The 15,220-nt window shown below is 44.0% G+C and overlaps 1 protein-coding gene across 5 annotated transcripts in view; it reads left to right on the forward strand.

The window, feature by feature from the left end:
* Window positions 1-12,497, forward strand: part of setd5 (SET domain containing 5) — a 32,453-nt gene extending 19,956 nt beyond the window's left edge. The window contains exons 4-25 of one of the 5 annotated variants that reach the window (XM_076750354.1): window positions 184-446; window positions 972-1,030; window positions 1,128-1,315; window positions 1,510-1,548; window positions 1,653-1,943; window positions 2,181-2,329; window positions 2,468-2,585; window positions 2,677-2,786; window positions 3,125-3,374; window positions 3,643-3,726; window positions 3,839-4,000; window positions 4,089-4,451; window positions 4,552-4,812; window positions 4,993-5,110; window positions 5,381-5,610; window positions 6,232-6,288; window positions 6,403-6,888; window positions 7,308-7,400; window positions 9,609-9,892; window positions 10,045-10,166; window positions 10,288-10,376; window positions 10,970-12,497. In XM_076750354.1, coding sequence (XP_076606469.1) covers window positions 184-446; window positions 972-1,030; window positions 1,128-1,315; window positions 1,510-1,548; window positions 1,653-1,943; window positions 2,181-2,329; window positions 2,468-2,585; window positions 2,677-2,786; window positions 3,125-3,374; window positions 3,643-3,726; window positions 3,839-4,000; window positions 4,089-4,451; window positions 4,552-4,812; window positions 4,993-5,110; window positions 5,381-5,610; window positions 6,232-6,288; window positions 6,403-6,888; window positions 7,308-7,400; window positions 9,609-9,892; window positions 10,045-10,166; window positions 10,288-10,376; window positions 10,970-11,542 — 4,389 coding nt within the window. In that variant the 3' untranslated portion in view covers window positions 11,543-12,497. The remainder of the gene's footprint in view (window positions 1-183; window positions 447-971; window positions 1,031-1,127; window positions 1,316-1,509; window positions 1,549-1,652; window positions 1,944-2,180; window positions 2,330-2,467; window positions 2,586-2,676; window positions 2,787-3,124; window positions 3,375-3,642; window positions 3,727-3,838; window positions 4,001-4,088; window positions 4,452-4,551; window positions 4,813-4,992; window positions 5,111-5,380; window positions 5,611-6,231; window positions 6,289-6,402; window positions 6,889-7,307; window positions 7,401-9,608; window positions 9,893-10,044; window positions 10,167-10,287; window positions 10,377-10,969) is intronic. The other 4 variants (XM_076750362.1, XM_076750372.1, XM_076750381.1 and 1 more) reach the window with 4 other exon arrangements.
* The last annotated feature ends 2,723 nt before the right edge of the window (window positions 12,498-15,220 follow it).

Below are 15,220 nucleotides of genomic sequence, written 5' to 3' on the forward strand. Positions count from 1 at the left end.
TAAGGATTGGTGGTGCTTCTAGTTTGATGAGATACATGAATGTCTATCCTACTAGTCTTCTGTAACCGCAAACTACTTCTGTTATTAACAGCTGTACTGTTTCACATACCTGTTTTTTTGCCCTCATTTTCATTCGTCTCCATTTTCCGTTTCCCTTTTTGCCTGAACACCCGTTGTTTGAAGATGCAACAGTCTTCCGTTGTGTGTTGTCAGGATCACAACTATGGCGCGCCCCCTCCCCCCACCCCACCCGCCTCCCCGCTCTCCCAAACCATCATTCCCCGCATGGATCTCAACGGCGTGGTACGCAGCTCCCGCTATCACGAAACTACTGAGGACAACTCTGCTGACAGCGACAGCTCCTCAGAGGAGGACGGGGCTGTGGCCAGCTGGTGTCACTGCAGCCTGACGCCCGATGGCCTGCTCATCAAATGTGACAGCTGCAGGTGAGAGATGAAAAACCTGCCCAGTCTGGATCCTGGAACATAAGTTCCATCTGCTGTATCCAGTGCAAGACGTTCCAAAGAGTCTTGGAAATTTGTGAGAAAGGACAGTGAAGTCCATCAAATCAAAGTTCCATTATTGAGAAGAGCAGTACACTTTTAAAGGCCTAATTATTATATATTTTATGTTCAAATTTAATGCATAGTGGTTTTTATTTTAATAGTGCCAAACAAAATTCTGGTAGTGTGACTGCACTACAACATGTAAAACCCTTCACAACTGTCATTGTTCAAAATGCAGCAAGTGTTCATGTTCGTTCCCTCTGTCCATTTGTCAGCGACATAATCCAAATTTAAAATGTCATTGTTTGTCTTGAAACCTCAAAATCCTCAAACTTAAATAGTGTTTGCAAAAAGGTTAGCCTAGCAGAATGTACCGCCATTTTCAAAGCTCGGTTAAATTGTGCTTTGCAGCAACGTCCTGATTTACGCTATGTGCTGATGTGTTTTATGGCCTTTTTGTTACAGGGGACTTGACAGGAGGAAAGGAGCGGAAGGCCAACATAGAAAAACAGAAAATGTCTCAGGTACATTGTCTGTAGTAATTTGTATAGTGCAAAATTAAAGAAGAATTAGTTTTCCCATGTTATCAGATGATTCTATAACTTTGTTTTTTTTATGTAGCTGGAGAGAGCAGTGCCACTGAGAGTGGTGATGAAGAGGTGTCACCCTCCACTATCTCCTACACCGCCACCCAGCATACACCAACTAGCATCAAACTTACCGTCAACCGGGTCAAAAGGAGTAAATCGAAAAAGCGGAAGAAGAGTACAGAAAAGGCTCGTGGAACGCCAAAGGGCAAGAAGGTCAAGGTATATAAACTGTAGAGAAGCACGGTGGAATTAGTATGAGTCACGGTGACAGATTGAAGAAATTGATTAAAGCTAAGCCCAATGTGAAACTTCTATTTTTTTGTACCAGCTTGCCACATTAAGAAAACCTCTATCTTCTTTTTGAATTAAGATTATGTCCATGTATTGATCTAGGATAATTTTCTTTCTTTCAGGCTTTCAGAGAGGGTTCTCGGAAGTCCATGAGGATGAAAGTAAGATTGGAGTTAACGTGACATTTGTTAAGTTAGCTTTCATTCAGTTCTACCAACCCCGAGCTTCTCCTGTCAAAACCTGCTCTATCTTTTCTTCTGTCTAGAACTCAATCACTGAGGCTAATGTGCTGGATGAGAACACAGCAGAGGGATGGGAGAGCAGGATCCGCCAGTGGACGGACCAGTATGAGGAGGCTTTGGCCAACCAGTACAGCGCTGATGTCCAGACACTTCTCCAGCTTCACCGCACTGCCAGCACCACCGTCTCAAAGGCCGAGAGCGGCACCGCAACTCCTCCTTCCACCACACAGATCCACGCCTCAGTTGACGCCATGGACACCATAAACCGTACTGAGCTCTCCTGCAACAACACGGTGCTGGGCTCACAGATGCAGGTCAGCCAGAGTCCTGAACCAAACTCACATTTGCACTTTGGGACCGAACAATATATTGATTCATCTCACGTCACAATGCATGCACATGCGGCAGTGGCATTCCAAAAGATGCAATTAAGCAGCAACTCGCCAATAATAATTAAGCCCTCAATAACATATTATATAAACCATTTAACGGAATGATAGAAGATCAGAGCATTTTTGTGTGAATATTTTCCTGCATTTTACCGTTAATAGCTCCAGCTGGGGCGGGTAACACGGGTTCAGAAACACAGGAAGATCCTCCGAGCAGCCAAGAACCTGGAACCTGACACACTCATCATTGAATACCGGGGAAAGGTCATGCTCAAACAACAATTTGAAGTCAACGGGCACTTCTTCAAAAAGTAAGAGATCATGATAGACGTGTTAATGGACCACTGTGCTATCTACACATTTAGTATTTGGGTCCACACACAGCTGGATTCCAGTGTTGTTTCACCTGTATGTTGCTTTTGATACCATTGTCATCCTTTTTTTTCTAGGCCCTACCCATTTGTGTTGTTCTACTCAAAGTTTAATGATGTAGAGATGTGTGTTGATGCAAGGACCTTTGGAAATGATGCGCGTTTCATCAGGAGGTCATGTACACCCAATGCCGAGGTCAGTCATCAAGCTTTTTTAAGATCTCAGTGCTTGCTTTTGTTTTTTTGTTTCTTGTTTTTAATTAAGATGCATGTGTTCCCTTTCCCAGGTCCGTCATATGATTGCTGAGGGTATGATCCATCTGTGCATCTATGCCATTGGTCAAATCACAAAGGACGCTGAGGTCACCATTGGATTTGACTACGAGTTCAATAGCTGGTCAGTACTGCTCATCGACCCATATCTGTCTTCCCAACTGCCTTCAAACTGGCCACTAAAAAGCATCCATCCCCATAAAAGTAACACAGGTCAAATCCAACCATCCATGCAACATTCACATTGAGTGCATTAGTGATAATGGTCCAATTCCTGTGTCGAAACATACAGTAGATATTAATTCAACTTATTTAATATCAGGAGAGGCACAAGTATTGATTTTGCTGTGGTTTACCTAAAAACTGTCGGTTGATCTTGTCACTGCTACAGAATGTCTTCTGTAGCAGGTATCTGGTATTTTCTCCATTGTAATCTTCTCCTCTTTCATACCAAATCACCAGTAATTACAAAGTGGACTGTGCCTGCCATAAGGGCAACCAGAACTGCCCGGTGCAGAAGCACAACCTGAGCCCAAGGGAGAGCTTGCTGAGTCCCCCCTCCCTACCACCTCCCTCTCCTCCGGTTGGTGCTGAGACCCGACGAAGAAAAGCCCGGAGAAGAGAGCTGGAGGGATGCCTTGCGGGTGACAGCAACCAGACCTTGGATCAGCACCAGGAGGCCAAAGAACTGCAGGGGACGAGTGACACAGAGGTGTGTGTGTGTGTGTTTGTGTGTGTGTCTGTGTCTCTGTCTGGCTGGCTGGCTAAAATGAAGGGATCTTACAAATAAATCTGTTCAACAATCAAGTGAAACAACAAAATCTGTCTATCAGTCTTAGATGTACAGGCATCCAATATTAAAGTTTGAAAACTGGGCCTGTCCCATTTTTAAGAAGAAAAAAACTATGCTGGCCAAATGTTGCTTGTTCTTCCTGCTGGGTTAGATGTTCTCCTCATGTACTGCCTGTCTGTGCCATTAGGAGAGACTGCTGGATGATGTAAAGGTGGAAGAGGGAGAGGATGGAGAGGTGGATGAAAACGGGGTCACCATCTCCAGTAAAAGAGTATGACATTTAAATATTTTAATACTTATTGAAAAGACAGAACCTTTCAGGTAATTCTCAGACACTGCCTGTGTCATTGTGTAACCTCTTGTGTTTCTGCCTATTCTTGCAGACATGTAACAGCCTGGAAAGGAGACGGAGGAGAGTTGGAGGCACAGAGATAAAAGAGGAGGGTGTGGAAACTGAGGATGGGGCAGGAACCCCCGCAGGGAACACCCCTATACCCCACAACACTGGAGTCGGGGTCAGCACACGACGCACCACCTATGTTATGGTCAGTGAGAGAAGTCAAATATTTTCTGTATCTGTTAGTCAATCTTTGCAGCATTTGTAATCAAACCTGTTTTTTTTATCCTCTTCAGGAAGCACCATCTATTGAAGAAAAGACCTCATTACCCAACCTGCCTGCCCCAATTGCTCCCCCTAAACCTGCACGACCTACCAAGCCTCGGCCCAAAAGTCGGATTTCTCGCTACCGGTCAAGCTCATCCCAGCGTGCCCGGCGGCAGCGTCAAACCCTCGCCCAGCAGGCAGCCGCAGCAATGGCAGGAACGCCATCATCAGCTGATCAGGGTGCTGCGCTAGACGAGGAGGGATCTCAGGGCCCATATGGTGCTGAACATGGCCACGGAGAGAGCAGTCTGGGCGGTCATCTCCTAGATGGAGATGGGCAGGGTCTAAACTGCATCAATAGAGGCAATTTGCGCTACCCCAAGACCAAGAAGGTTAGAGGACATTAGACATTAGAGAAATTATTTGTAGGATTTTGGCAGTTGTAGAGGAGAGTCAAGTCCATGCATCATTTATGTTTCTCTTTGCTCTCAGTACCTGGTGACAGAGTGGTTGAATGACAAGGTCCCTGGAGGGGAGAAGGTCCACCAAGAGGTGCCTGTTGAGCGCCCACTGCGGATAACCACTGACCCCACGGTGCTGGCCACCACCCTCAACATGCTGCCAGGCCTCTCTCATTCATCGCTCATCTGCACCACACCCAGACACTACGTCCGCTTCGGCTCCCCCTTCAACCCCGAGCGACGCCGGCCCCGCCCACTCCAAATGGATGGCACTTATGGCTGCTACAAGAAGGTGAGAAATAAAGTGTTATAGAAGGATGGAGTATATGTATATAAAATGCATGTAAATGTGGTTGTCCTTAGCAAATCCACATTGAGTGCCAGTGTTGTTACGAGCCTGTCTGCAGCTCATTCCTCGAAAGCTGAATACACTTGAATATAACACTGTTGAATTACTGTTGTTTTGATGCAGAGATGGATAAAGCAGCTGGAGGATGAGAGCTGTTCTGCCAGTGTGGAGGACGGCACAGAGTCCACCTCCTCCCAACAAAGTACCAGTAGTAGATCCACTCCCAACCCCCTGTCCAGCGGTATGTACATCATCACCTCCATCTGGATGACTCATTCAGTGTTGCAAATTAACTATAGATCAGAACTGAGCAGCTGGGTGGTACTGTTACTACAAGTACAACTACATGTAGAGTGCTTTCTTCATGTAACTGCAGTCCAGATAAAAGTATGTAATGTTTAACTGTTGTAACCATTCTCATCATGTGTTTCTATACTTTAACACTGGAAGTGTATTCTTGTTTTTCACCTCAAGTGTAATTTTTACACATCTTGTGCTTTTAAAATCACAGAACTCAACGCACCATTTAAAAAGCGCCGCTTCAAGTATATGGCAGAGACAACACCAGCACCCTCAGACCATCTGCTTCGCCCGCTGTCACCCATCACACCGCCGCTCCCAGAGGACTCCCTCCACCCGCTGCTTCACAACCCCTGTGGCTCCTTACTACCCAACGGCCTGGTCTACTCACCCATGCCCTCGCTGCCCGCCAGTCGCTGCAACACACCGCTGCAATTTGAAGTAAGAACCCAACCCCAACAACACCTAGATACACAGTTTCTTACCATCCATTCGGTAAACTGAGCTGTTGCTCTACCACCTTTTTCTTTCTGACATTGCACAGAAGTGTCATACGAGCACAGTCTAGAAGGACATCCATCTCAGACAGTTTGCTTACATTCATGAGGAATTGCTACATGAAACGTCCAAAATGAAAATCTTGATTCCTCTCAAATACTCAGTTGGCTGAGTAGTGGCTGCAGGGCTTTTTGCTACCCAAGAGGCAGATAGTAATATTAATAATATGTGGGGGTTTTTTTTCAGTTTAAAGTAAACTTGCATCTGATAGATTCAAGTCAGTTGATTGAATCCTCCCCCACAGTATATTTAGTGTTTGTAATTCTACAATATTGTATCTGTGGAGCATTGTCAATCATTGAGTATAAACTACTGTTTGTATGTAAATTAACCTTTTGGTGTTTGACATAATTAAATCTTTATGCATTAAACACCGACAAGAACTAATAGATTTTAACACCAACACAACAATGAAACTTAATTTGCTGTCAATGCACCTGGACAGATTGTCCAAATATAATTAATATTTGTGAAGTTTCTAATAGCCTTTGCTTTTCTCTCTAGAACATATCGTCCCCTGAGGCATCTCCTGTTCACCGGCCAGAGTCCATCTCTCCTGAGGTATGCTCCTGTCTCTCTGCAGCTAACTTTTCTAATGCAAACGGTTAAGTGCTCTTAACTACTGATTTGTCTACTCAAATTTGTCTCTAACTAGTTGTCCTCTCCCTCTGTCAGCCATGTCTTCAGACAGACTTTGACATCCCTCGGCCTCAGTTCCCGGACCTGTCACTGCCCTCCAGCTTGGAGAGCCCTGCGGCTGTGACCTCAGATGACTTTTCCCTTCCTGGAGGCCTCTCAGGCCATGATTCACAGGGCCCATCGTCTCTAGGCACCAGTTCCCTAAACCCAGTGTCCTGTCCTCCCTCAGACCTAACCCCCCAAAACAGGGAGCAGGCCTTCAGGACAGAGTTCAACCTCATATACACCTGCTCCCCCCTCAATGCAAACCTGGGAAACCCTGTGGCCACCGACCGCCGACTCTCCCAGTCAGAAGGTGGCTTCTCCCCAGCAGAGTCCTTTCACAGCTCCATAAGTGGCCAAGGACTGCTGGGAGATGTGGGCCTCGGCTCCATGTCACCATACAGCGAGCCTCATTATGGAGGAGGCTATCCAGACAGTGGCACACCTCCTCACACCAACAACCCACCACAAAAGAAGAAGGCAAGTTCTCCAAGTCTTAATGATAAGAATGTGAAAACTGTTTTGTAATTGGGTACTTTTTTTAGGTAAATTTTAAGGTGTTTCATCTGTTCTTTTCAAGCACGAATGACTTTGAGTGTGGTATGTGCAAACTGAAAAGCCAAACCTCATGATGTGCTTCTCCCCTTGCTCTTTGTTTGCCCGTTGACTGTCTTAAATATATCAATTGGTCCCTTGTGTCAGGTGGTCAAATCCAAAAGCAACAGGCTTTTAAAGAAACATATTTAACCATTTTATGTGTATATCTGAAATGATTCGACTCTGTAGCTTTGTCCCTTCCTCCCCTTCCCTTCCCCTCCTCTCCCTCAGTCTCCTTCCTCCCCCTCGTTGCTCCTTGACACTTTTTGCCAAGTCTCTCTTCCACTTTTCTTCCAAGGCAGAGGGCCAACCAGCATACCATTAGTCTGCTGACAGGGAAGCCAGATTACCAGGCTATAGCTGTAAGAAGTGAATACAAGCCAGTACAAAATATGGTGAATATTCTCCCTACAACTACATCTTTAGAAGTGTGCATGTAAATATTGTTTCTTTGCATCTGCATACAACACCCACCCCATGCTCCGACAGCTCCGCCCCCTCCCCTCCTCCAAACCTACATTGAGTTATGATGCTATAGTTTTGAGCAGGAATTTTAAGTTATGCCATTTCAGTCAAGTTCATTGAAGTGTGTAAAGGTTCATCCATTGCCTTCAACGTGAGAGGCCGATGGTCCATGAATTCTCATGATGGTGTTGAGATGAAGCCCATGTGTCTGCTCCATCTCATCCGTGGCTCTTCAAACTTTGATCCATTCGGTGCTACTAAAAGCAAGGCTAAATTCGCCAGTGTGGTTCACTGCAAAGGAAACATGCAATATTGCAAGGCACTATGGGAAAGTTCTGGGGCTCAGGGTAGGTTGATGATGCTACCAATGGATGTTTCTGGGAGTTTTCTATGTAAAGATTCATCTGTCATGACCAAGCAAATATAATGTTAGATGGAGCTAACAGGTTTATGCAGCTGATCACATCACACGGCCCTGTGAATGTAAGGGTAGAAATAAGGTAGTGCAATTGAAAAGTGGCTGCTGCTAGCATTGTTGCCCTAGAACTCATCATGTCAGACAAGCCAAGCTAGATATTGAGACAGATGTCTAAATGAACGTGAGCATATGAAAATATGTGAACATAAAATATCTCACATCCTGTTCTTCAGGGTACAGTACCAATATCAGCTCTCCTTATGACCTCCTTACATCCTCTTTCACTCAGATTTTATTATTATTCAGAATTAGCTTGAAGTGACTCATGACATGTCAGTTGACCCATCCAGGCAGCAGAGCAAAGTTAATACAGTGAAGAAAACTTCTATTTTATTTTTGTAGCTCAATCCTTTGGCTCTGTCAGTTGTAATAAGACTGTTCTTCACGTCATAATAAGCACTGCTGAGATTTTGAGATGTGGCAGCTGCGTTGAAAGTGGTTCCAATGGCACTGGACACACAAGATCATCACGTAAGTTCTAGAATAGAATCAATAGATTAGACAGATTATTAAAATAAAGGTGAAACTGAAAGTGAGCATACCTCAAATGTTGCCGCCTAATCACAAAGTGACTCTGTGAACTCAAATGGATGTTTACATTGGACGATTTGGATAATACTTACAGCATTCTTTTTGTTTGCTCTTATTTCAGTAAATTGTAATTAACAGTAGTTTTCCTTCAAACAGTTGTTTGTACCTGAACAGACAACCAGTCAGAGGCTCACAGAGAAAATGTACGGTGGCCAGCTCTCAGAGGGTTTCACAAAAGACAAATCCTGTACACTGTGTATATCTGTAAAATGTAGTACAAAAAGCCATTGACTAATACAGTAGGACACTCGTAGTAATGTTTCCACTGAAGACAAAGTTGATATTTAGTGCTTGGTGGTAATTTCAGACCCTGACCTCTAGTCCTCATGATGACACCGCTGTCTTCTACAGTCTCCCTTATCTGTAATATTATGATATCGTAACGATGCAGGCAAGAGCCATCCATGTCAGTACCTGACTGTGTGGTCATCATCCCCCTCCCCTGCCTCTTTCATATACCCCCCGTTCCCACAAGCCTTTTCTGTGTCATGACGACATTAAGCTGGGATGAGTGCTCTCATTCTCATTGTTAATAGTGGAGATGTGTGTATATGTTGTGTGTGTGCTCAGACTTTCTGTGGATGTTGATATGAGTGTTTGTGTAGTTGTTGTTTCAGCGTGGTTGCATCATTGCGTGGTGCATTGAAAGTTGCCTGCTCTTTTGTCAAAGCTTTGGATGCTGTATGTTACTAACAGTGCATTCAGAACACACAAACTGTGGTCTGCAGTATGCTGTATTTGAGCCTTTCTCATGACAAGAAGTAATGGACTGGAGCAAAAACAGATGCATACAATGTCATTTTCATGTAAAAGGTGATTTCCATGGTGATTAAGGTGTGTTTTTCTTTCTGTCACATTGAATAGTTGTAAATACGCTTTCCAGGTGAGTCCTCTATGGTGTGGTGCATGCGGTCTGCCCATCACTCAGTTTTGGTGAATGATGTGATTCAGTCAGCGGCCCAACATCAGTGTGAATGACAAGAAGTTGTGCGTTAAACCTGCACATCAGACTGTGTGTCAGTCCTGCAACAGCAGGTATTTAACGGCACTTCTCCCTCTACTGCTTCAGGTGTCTTTGCTGGAGTACCGTAAGAGGAAGCAGGGCAGCGGTCGCGACTCAGAGCCAGTGGGGAGCAGCTCATCTCTGGGCAGCACGCCCACCCGGCCTGGCTCCCACTACATCCAGGACTCCCATCATCCCCATTCCCATCAGCAGATGCAGCCCCCTGCCTCCCCACACAGCTCCTTCTCTTCCTCAGCACACATGTCCATCCCACAGATAGAGGAGGTCAGTCCTCCAGACCACCAGGGCTCGTCGGTGCAGTGCAGACGCCAGGACAACAACAACCAGTGGTGAGAGGCCCAGAATGATGCTCACTAAATTTAAGACACCTTTCAGTATGTGTCACGTCAGCTTGAAGTTGTCATGTTTTAAAAGCTGTCTGATAAATTAGTGGATAGTAGAGTTGACTGGCAGATGACCTCTGGATTTGGATTTTTCCAAGGATGGTGCCCACTACTGTTGAACGTCTAAGGGAAGGTCAGGGGGTTCTGGAGCGAGTGCTCAGAAGCATCAAGATGGAGCGGAGTTACAAGAGGAGCGATGGCTCGGCAGAGAAGGAATCTGGTATGATGACGTTATGCATAAGAAAACGTACATGTTATAACGTACAGTATATGTTGTTTCAACTTCCCAAGTGGAATGTTTGTGTCACTGCTGGAGCTGAGAATCCTTTCTGTGTTTGCAGATACAGATCGATATGAGGTGCAGGCAGCGTCCATGGCTTCTCCCATGAAGAGTCCACACAGATACAGTCCCTCTGTGTACTCACACCAGGTAATCTGGACAAGCTCCCTGTATCATTTGTTCCCCAACCACCAGTGTCCAGACAGTTTGTTTGCGATGGTGATATTAGTATACAAGCTTACAAGCTGCCTGATGACCATTTGCCTCATTTAGTTTATTTCTGCCTTGATTTGTATTCATGATACACTCAATTTCAACTTTCAAATCTTCAGTGCATTTTGGCAGCACTTTCCTCTGGATTCGATATGCTGTCCATGATGTCAGACCAATGCTGCTTTTAAATGATATGGAAGTAATTAGCAGTTACTGACCTACAACACTGACATTCAAACATTCAGATGCTAATTATGAGTGTGAGTGGGAATCCTGCATTTTTCTGAAAGTCCTGTATATCCAGCCATATTTATCCATATTTAGCCCCACACCAGTAAACACAAGATAAATATGATATTATTTTATTATTCAGTTTGGGAATGAAACATGGTTAGTAGCTGCAGACACCATCTTGATTTGTCCAGTTGCATGAATGCTTATGTCATGGGAGTCTCTCACAGCACAGCACTAAAATTCAGCCTTAGAAATATGTCAGTCACAAAGAGTGAATGTTTTTTGTGTGTGTTCAGTCATCAGAAAGCCACCGGCAGACGGACAGCCCTTCGTTCCTCCAGCAAACCTCCAACTCTCCATTCCGGGGTTCCTATAGTCCCTCATCAGGCCAGAGCCTCTACCCACGCCTCACCTCCTCTCACCCGGGACTGTCCCAGGACCATCCTCCATCCTCCTATCCCAGTCACAACCCCACCCCAACCTCCTCCTCAGACTCCAGGCTGCCAGCGGGCCCTCTACACCAGCAGAGTGGCAGCAGTAATGTGGACGGAGGCCACAGCTACAGCAACAGCCACTTAAAAGCGAGCCTTTTGAACAGCAGCAGCCTGGTGGGGACTCCCACCCCAGGACCCAGGGCCCATGGGCAGACTAAAATGGACTCGGGTGCCCAGGCCCCCAGAGGGAGTCAGCAGCAGGCATCTCGAAGCCTGAAGACAGGCAGTCCGGGCCAGACAGCGCTGCAGGCCGGCTCCAGGCTGCTGTCGGCCTCCGGACCGACACACTACCCACAGCGAGGGACAAGCCTCAGTCAGTTCCAGCACTCCCCTCTCCAGGGACCTGGAGTAAGGACACAGTCAGGAAGCTTTTAGGACCTTGTTCAAGTGTGTGCGTATGTGTGAGTGAGTGTGTGTGTGTGAGTGTGTACGAAGCTGCGAACCTCCTCAACCCCTAAAGCTGCAATGAAATGAGCTCAGGGAGTCTGAGGAGGGGAAATGTACAGACCTAAGAGGAGCAAAGACTTCTTTACAGATTTCTCTTTTTCTTATTTTCAGTCTTTTCTTTCTTTCTTTTCAGGAAAAAAACAAATTACCACATTCTGCACAAAGCTAATCATTGACTGTGGACGTCATTATGGAATCAGTGGAAAAAGCGATTTGGATGACACATTTAAAAAAAAAAAAAACATGAATCACATGTAACTTGAAATTGTCCCCAGTGTTTCCTCATGTGCCAGACTGTGCAAACAGGCTCTATAGTACCGGAAAGTTTCAACTTCCACACAAATGTCTGTACAAAGTTCTAAAAGCTGTACATGTCGTCAAGGCACCCAGGTTGGTAAATGCTGAGATGCATATGTAACTGAAAGCAAGAGTTGTTTTATTTTCAATTTTTTTTGGTCAGCATTATTTTTGGATTTGGCGAGTGGCCGAGTCTGTGCTGCAGTAAATACGTGTTTGATTTGGAAAGGGGGAAATAATGCAAGCAAAGGCGACATGTTAATCATCCGTTCTAAAGATGCATTGGAGAGGCGGGGAGTAGGGGTTCTCCCTGGATACGATCATTCCATGTGATTACCAGCCTCCGTGTTCTCTCACTAAACATGAAAACAGCCCGTCTTTTGTCAAGGTTCTCCGTCTGTCCCAGTGTTCTGTTGTTTTGGGTTCTCTTCTGTTCTCTCATCCCCACTGGACTGTTTTGACTTCACATTAGGACTACTTCACTGTAGACTTCTGATATTGTACTTGAGACATACAGGTCTTATGAATCATGGTGCTGCATTCATGTTTTTTTCCAATAAATTTGAAATCTAGTTATTTTCCCCACATGTGGCTGCATTCATCTTGTCATTACATCAGTTTTGTTTTTCTCCAAATTCATACTAATCATTGAAGTGATGGGTTGCAGGAACAAAATAAGAGACAGATAATCCAACCTAATTTCAAAGTTAAAATGTTTGGTTTGACTGTTTTTATCCTGTAAAATTTATATATATATATATTTATATATATATATATATATATATATATAAAATTTCTTTTTTTTTCCCTGACCGATCCTTGCATTCCATGTGACACCAAGGAAAACTGAGGAAGGGATCTCCGAGCAAGTGTTTGGATTGTTTATAAAAACCTAGGTAAAAAAAAAAAAAGCTGCTATGTTCTCCCGTGAGAGCTGCTTCCCTTTCCACAGAATGCTGTATTTTTATTTTTCCTTTTAACTCTGATCCTCATGAACTGACTTGTAAGAAAGAGACGGTTCTCCTGACCGCCGCAGTGGGACCTCAAACCAACGTTAAGCTGACAGGTGGGCAGCAGCAGGAGTCGCCCTCTCCTCCCTCTGAGACTTTTGTTTTGGACCGAATGTGGAAAACAGCCGCGTTTGTGTGGAAGACTTGACGGACCGAGGTCCGGTCATAAGACTGGACCCTACCCACCACTACACCCCCTCTGCCCAGTCCACAAACAAACAGAAGGGTACTCATGTTACATGATTGTTTGACAAATTGAAAAAAATCAAGTTGTGACCCAAAATTAACCAGCACCTTAAAAATGAAAAAAATACAACCTAAAAGACACAATAGGACAATATGTATGATTATGTGTACTTGTATAGAAAGAAATGTGATATAGACTTGTATGGAGAAAATATAGTACACTGAATTTATCGCATGATATTTGTTTTTAGGGTCAGAGTGACCAACTTTGTCAGACGGTTGGAAGCTAATCATTGGGTCTGTTCCTGGATTCCTCCAAAAACCAGACGCTGCATTCTCTTTTTGTTTTGTAAAGTTCATTCTGTTGGTTTGGTTTTATTTTTACACAGATCATAGTAGTAACTATTTCAATTGTTCCCCTCCACAAGGTTTAAAGAGCAAGAGATGTAATGCATTTTGATAATAAAATAATCATGATGGTAATGTATTTTGAAAACTACCATTGTGATGTCTCATTTCAGGGAGTCACGTGTATGTTTTGCACACATCACAGCAGTCTAAGCCGGGAAGATGAGGGTCCATCTGAAGAGTGTCCTTCACGGTTTACAGTGTGACTCCATTCTCTTCTATGGCTCTGGAGTTTTTAGCTTCTATTTGCTACTTTCCAGGATGTTAAGAACCTGCTCACATTTCAGTGAAATTTAGTGGAAAGCTCGTGTCTGTCATTGAAACCATAAAGTCTTTTCTCTCTGTTGTATAAAGCCAAAATTAATCAGACAAAACAAAAACTCTTCAGTGTACGGTAGCAGTAGAAGATGATGTGGGCTAAGCAATAAGTTGTTTTTTTTTCTAACTTTTCTGAACACATCCACGATGCAGACCAGTGTGAGCATGCAGAATGAGAAGCTGTCACAATACTCTTCTCCAGCACCATGTTTTAGTCACCAAACATTCCAGCTCAGGCCTTCATCATCCTTTCATACTGTTAACAAAATACCATTTGATGTTAATGATACCAAAAATTACAAGAAAAATATCTATAACTGTAAAAACAGTGTATGACATTACAATCAACTTCTCATAATGTTCTCTAAAAAATGCCCCTTTTCACTTTAACCATCAGTGGGTTAAAAGGTTGAATATGCATTTTAATATCAGTAAACAAATTCTATATTCTGTCCACCTAATCACTCAGACATCTTTCAAAACAGTGTATTCAGATCACCTCCATCACGTAACCTTTATTACCAAACGTATTACCAGACTCAAAGTCCATCCAAGAAGTGCATTCCCAGTATCTCCACAGAGATCCTGGCTTCAAGTCTAATTCCTCATTTCACCCTTATTGGTTCAGAGTGGCCACTTTAGAATTCCTCCCTTTTAATGAGCGACTTCTCCACTTCAGTCATGGGATGAAAGTCACAGTGACTTTCTTCATACGCTGTTTATCAACAGTAAGATTCAAATCCTCTTCCCATTAATTCTGTTCTCCATACAGGCTCATTCCTGGCTTCCCCTTTTTTGTGTTTTGTTGTTTTTTTTTTATAATCAAATTTTGTCTTGGGCCAGTGTTCCTAATGGAGCATCAGTACTGTCTTTATCCACTAGAGGAAAGCATTGAGCTACGGGTGGATTCTGCAGAGAGCAGCTGTGGCTTGCTGTGGCCCAGTGTGTGAAAGCATCACAATATAAAGACTTAGTGCTGTTGAGATCACTGTCCCTGTCTTTAATGTTAGACAAAGCATACGTACTGCAGCTTGCTCATATTTTCAGACTGTCTCTACACTGCAGAAACTCACATACAAATCAGCCACCTAGAGGTTATGGCTGCCTAATAGTCTTGCTCTTTGGTCCATGAAGCCATATACCAATAACTAACTAGCTATTTGACTGTTGACTGTACATCTTTTAGTCAGATCTGTAAACAGTTTACATTTGGATCAGGTGCATTTATTGCTGTAGCTAATTTATCTCAGTCCTCTGAATCAACGAAGACAAGATGATTCTCACTGTCAGTGCCCTGAAAAGCATTTCCAAGGCATTTGTCGTCCACCCAAACGGTATGACACTGCAAAATCATCAATGTTGACTGTCAAGCATAACACGATGCCAG

This window comes from Chaetodon auriga, chromosome 2 (assembly GCF_051107435.1).
Source record: "Chaetodon auriga isolate fChaAug3 chromosome 2, fChaAug3.hap1, whole genome shotgun sequence".
Lineage (NCBI taxonomy): Eukaryota > Metazoa > Chordata > Actinopteri > Chaetodontiformes > Chaetodontidae > Chaetodon > Chaetodon auriga.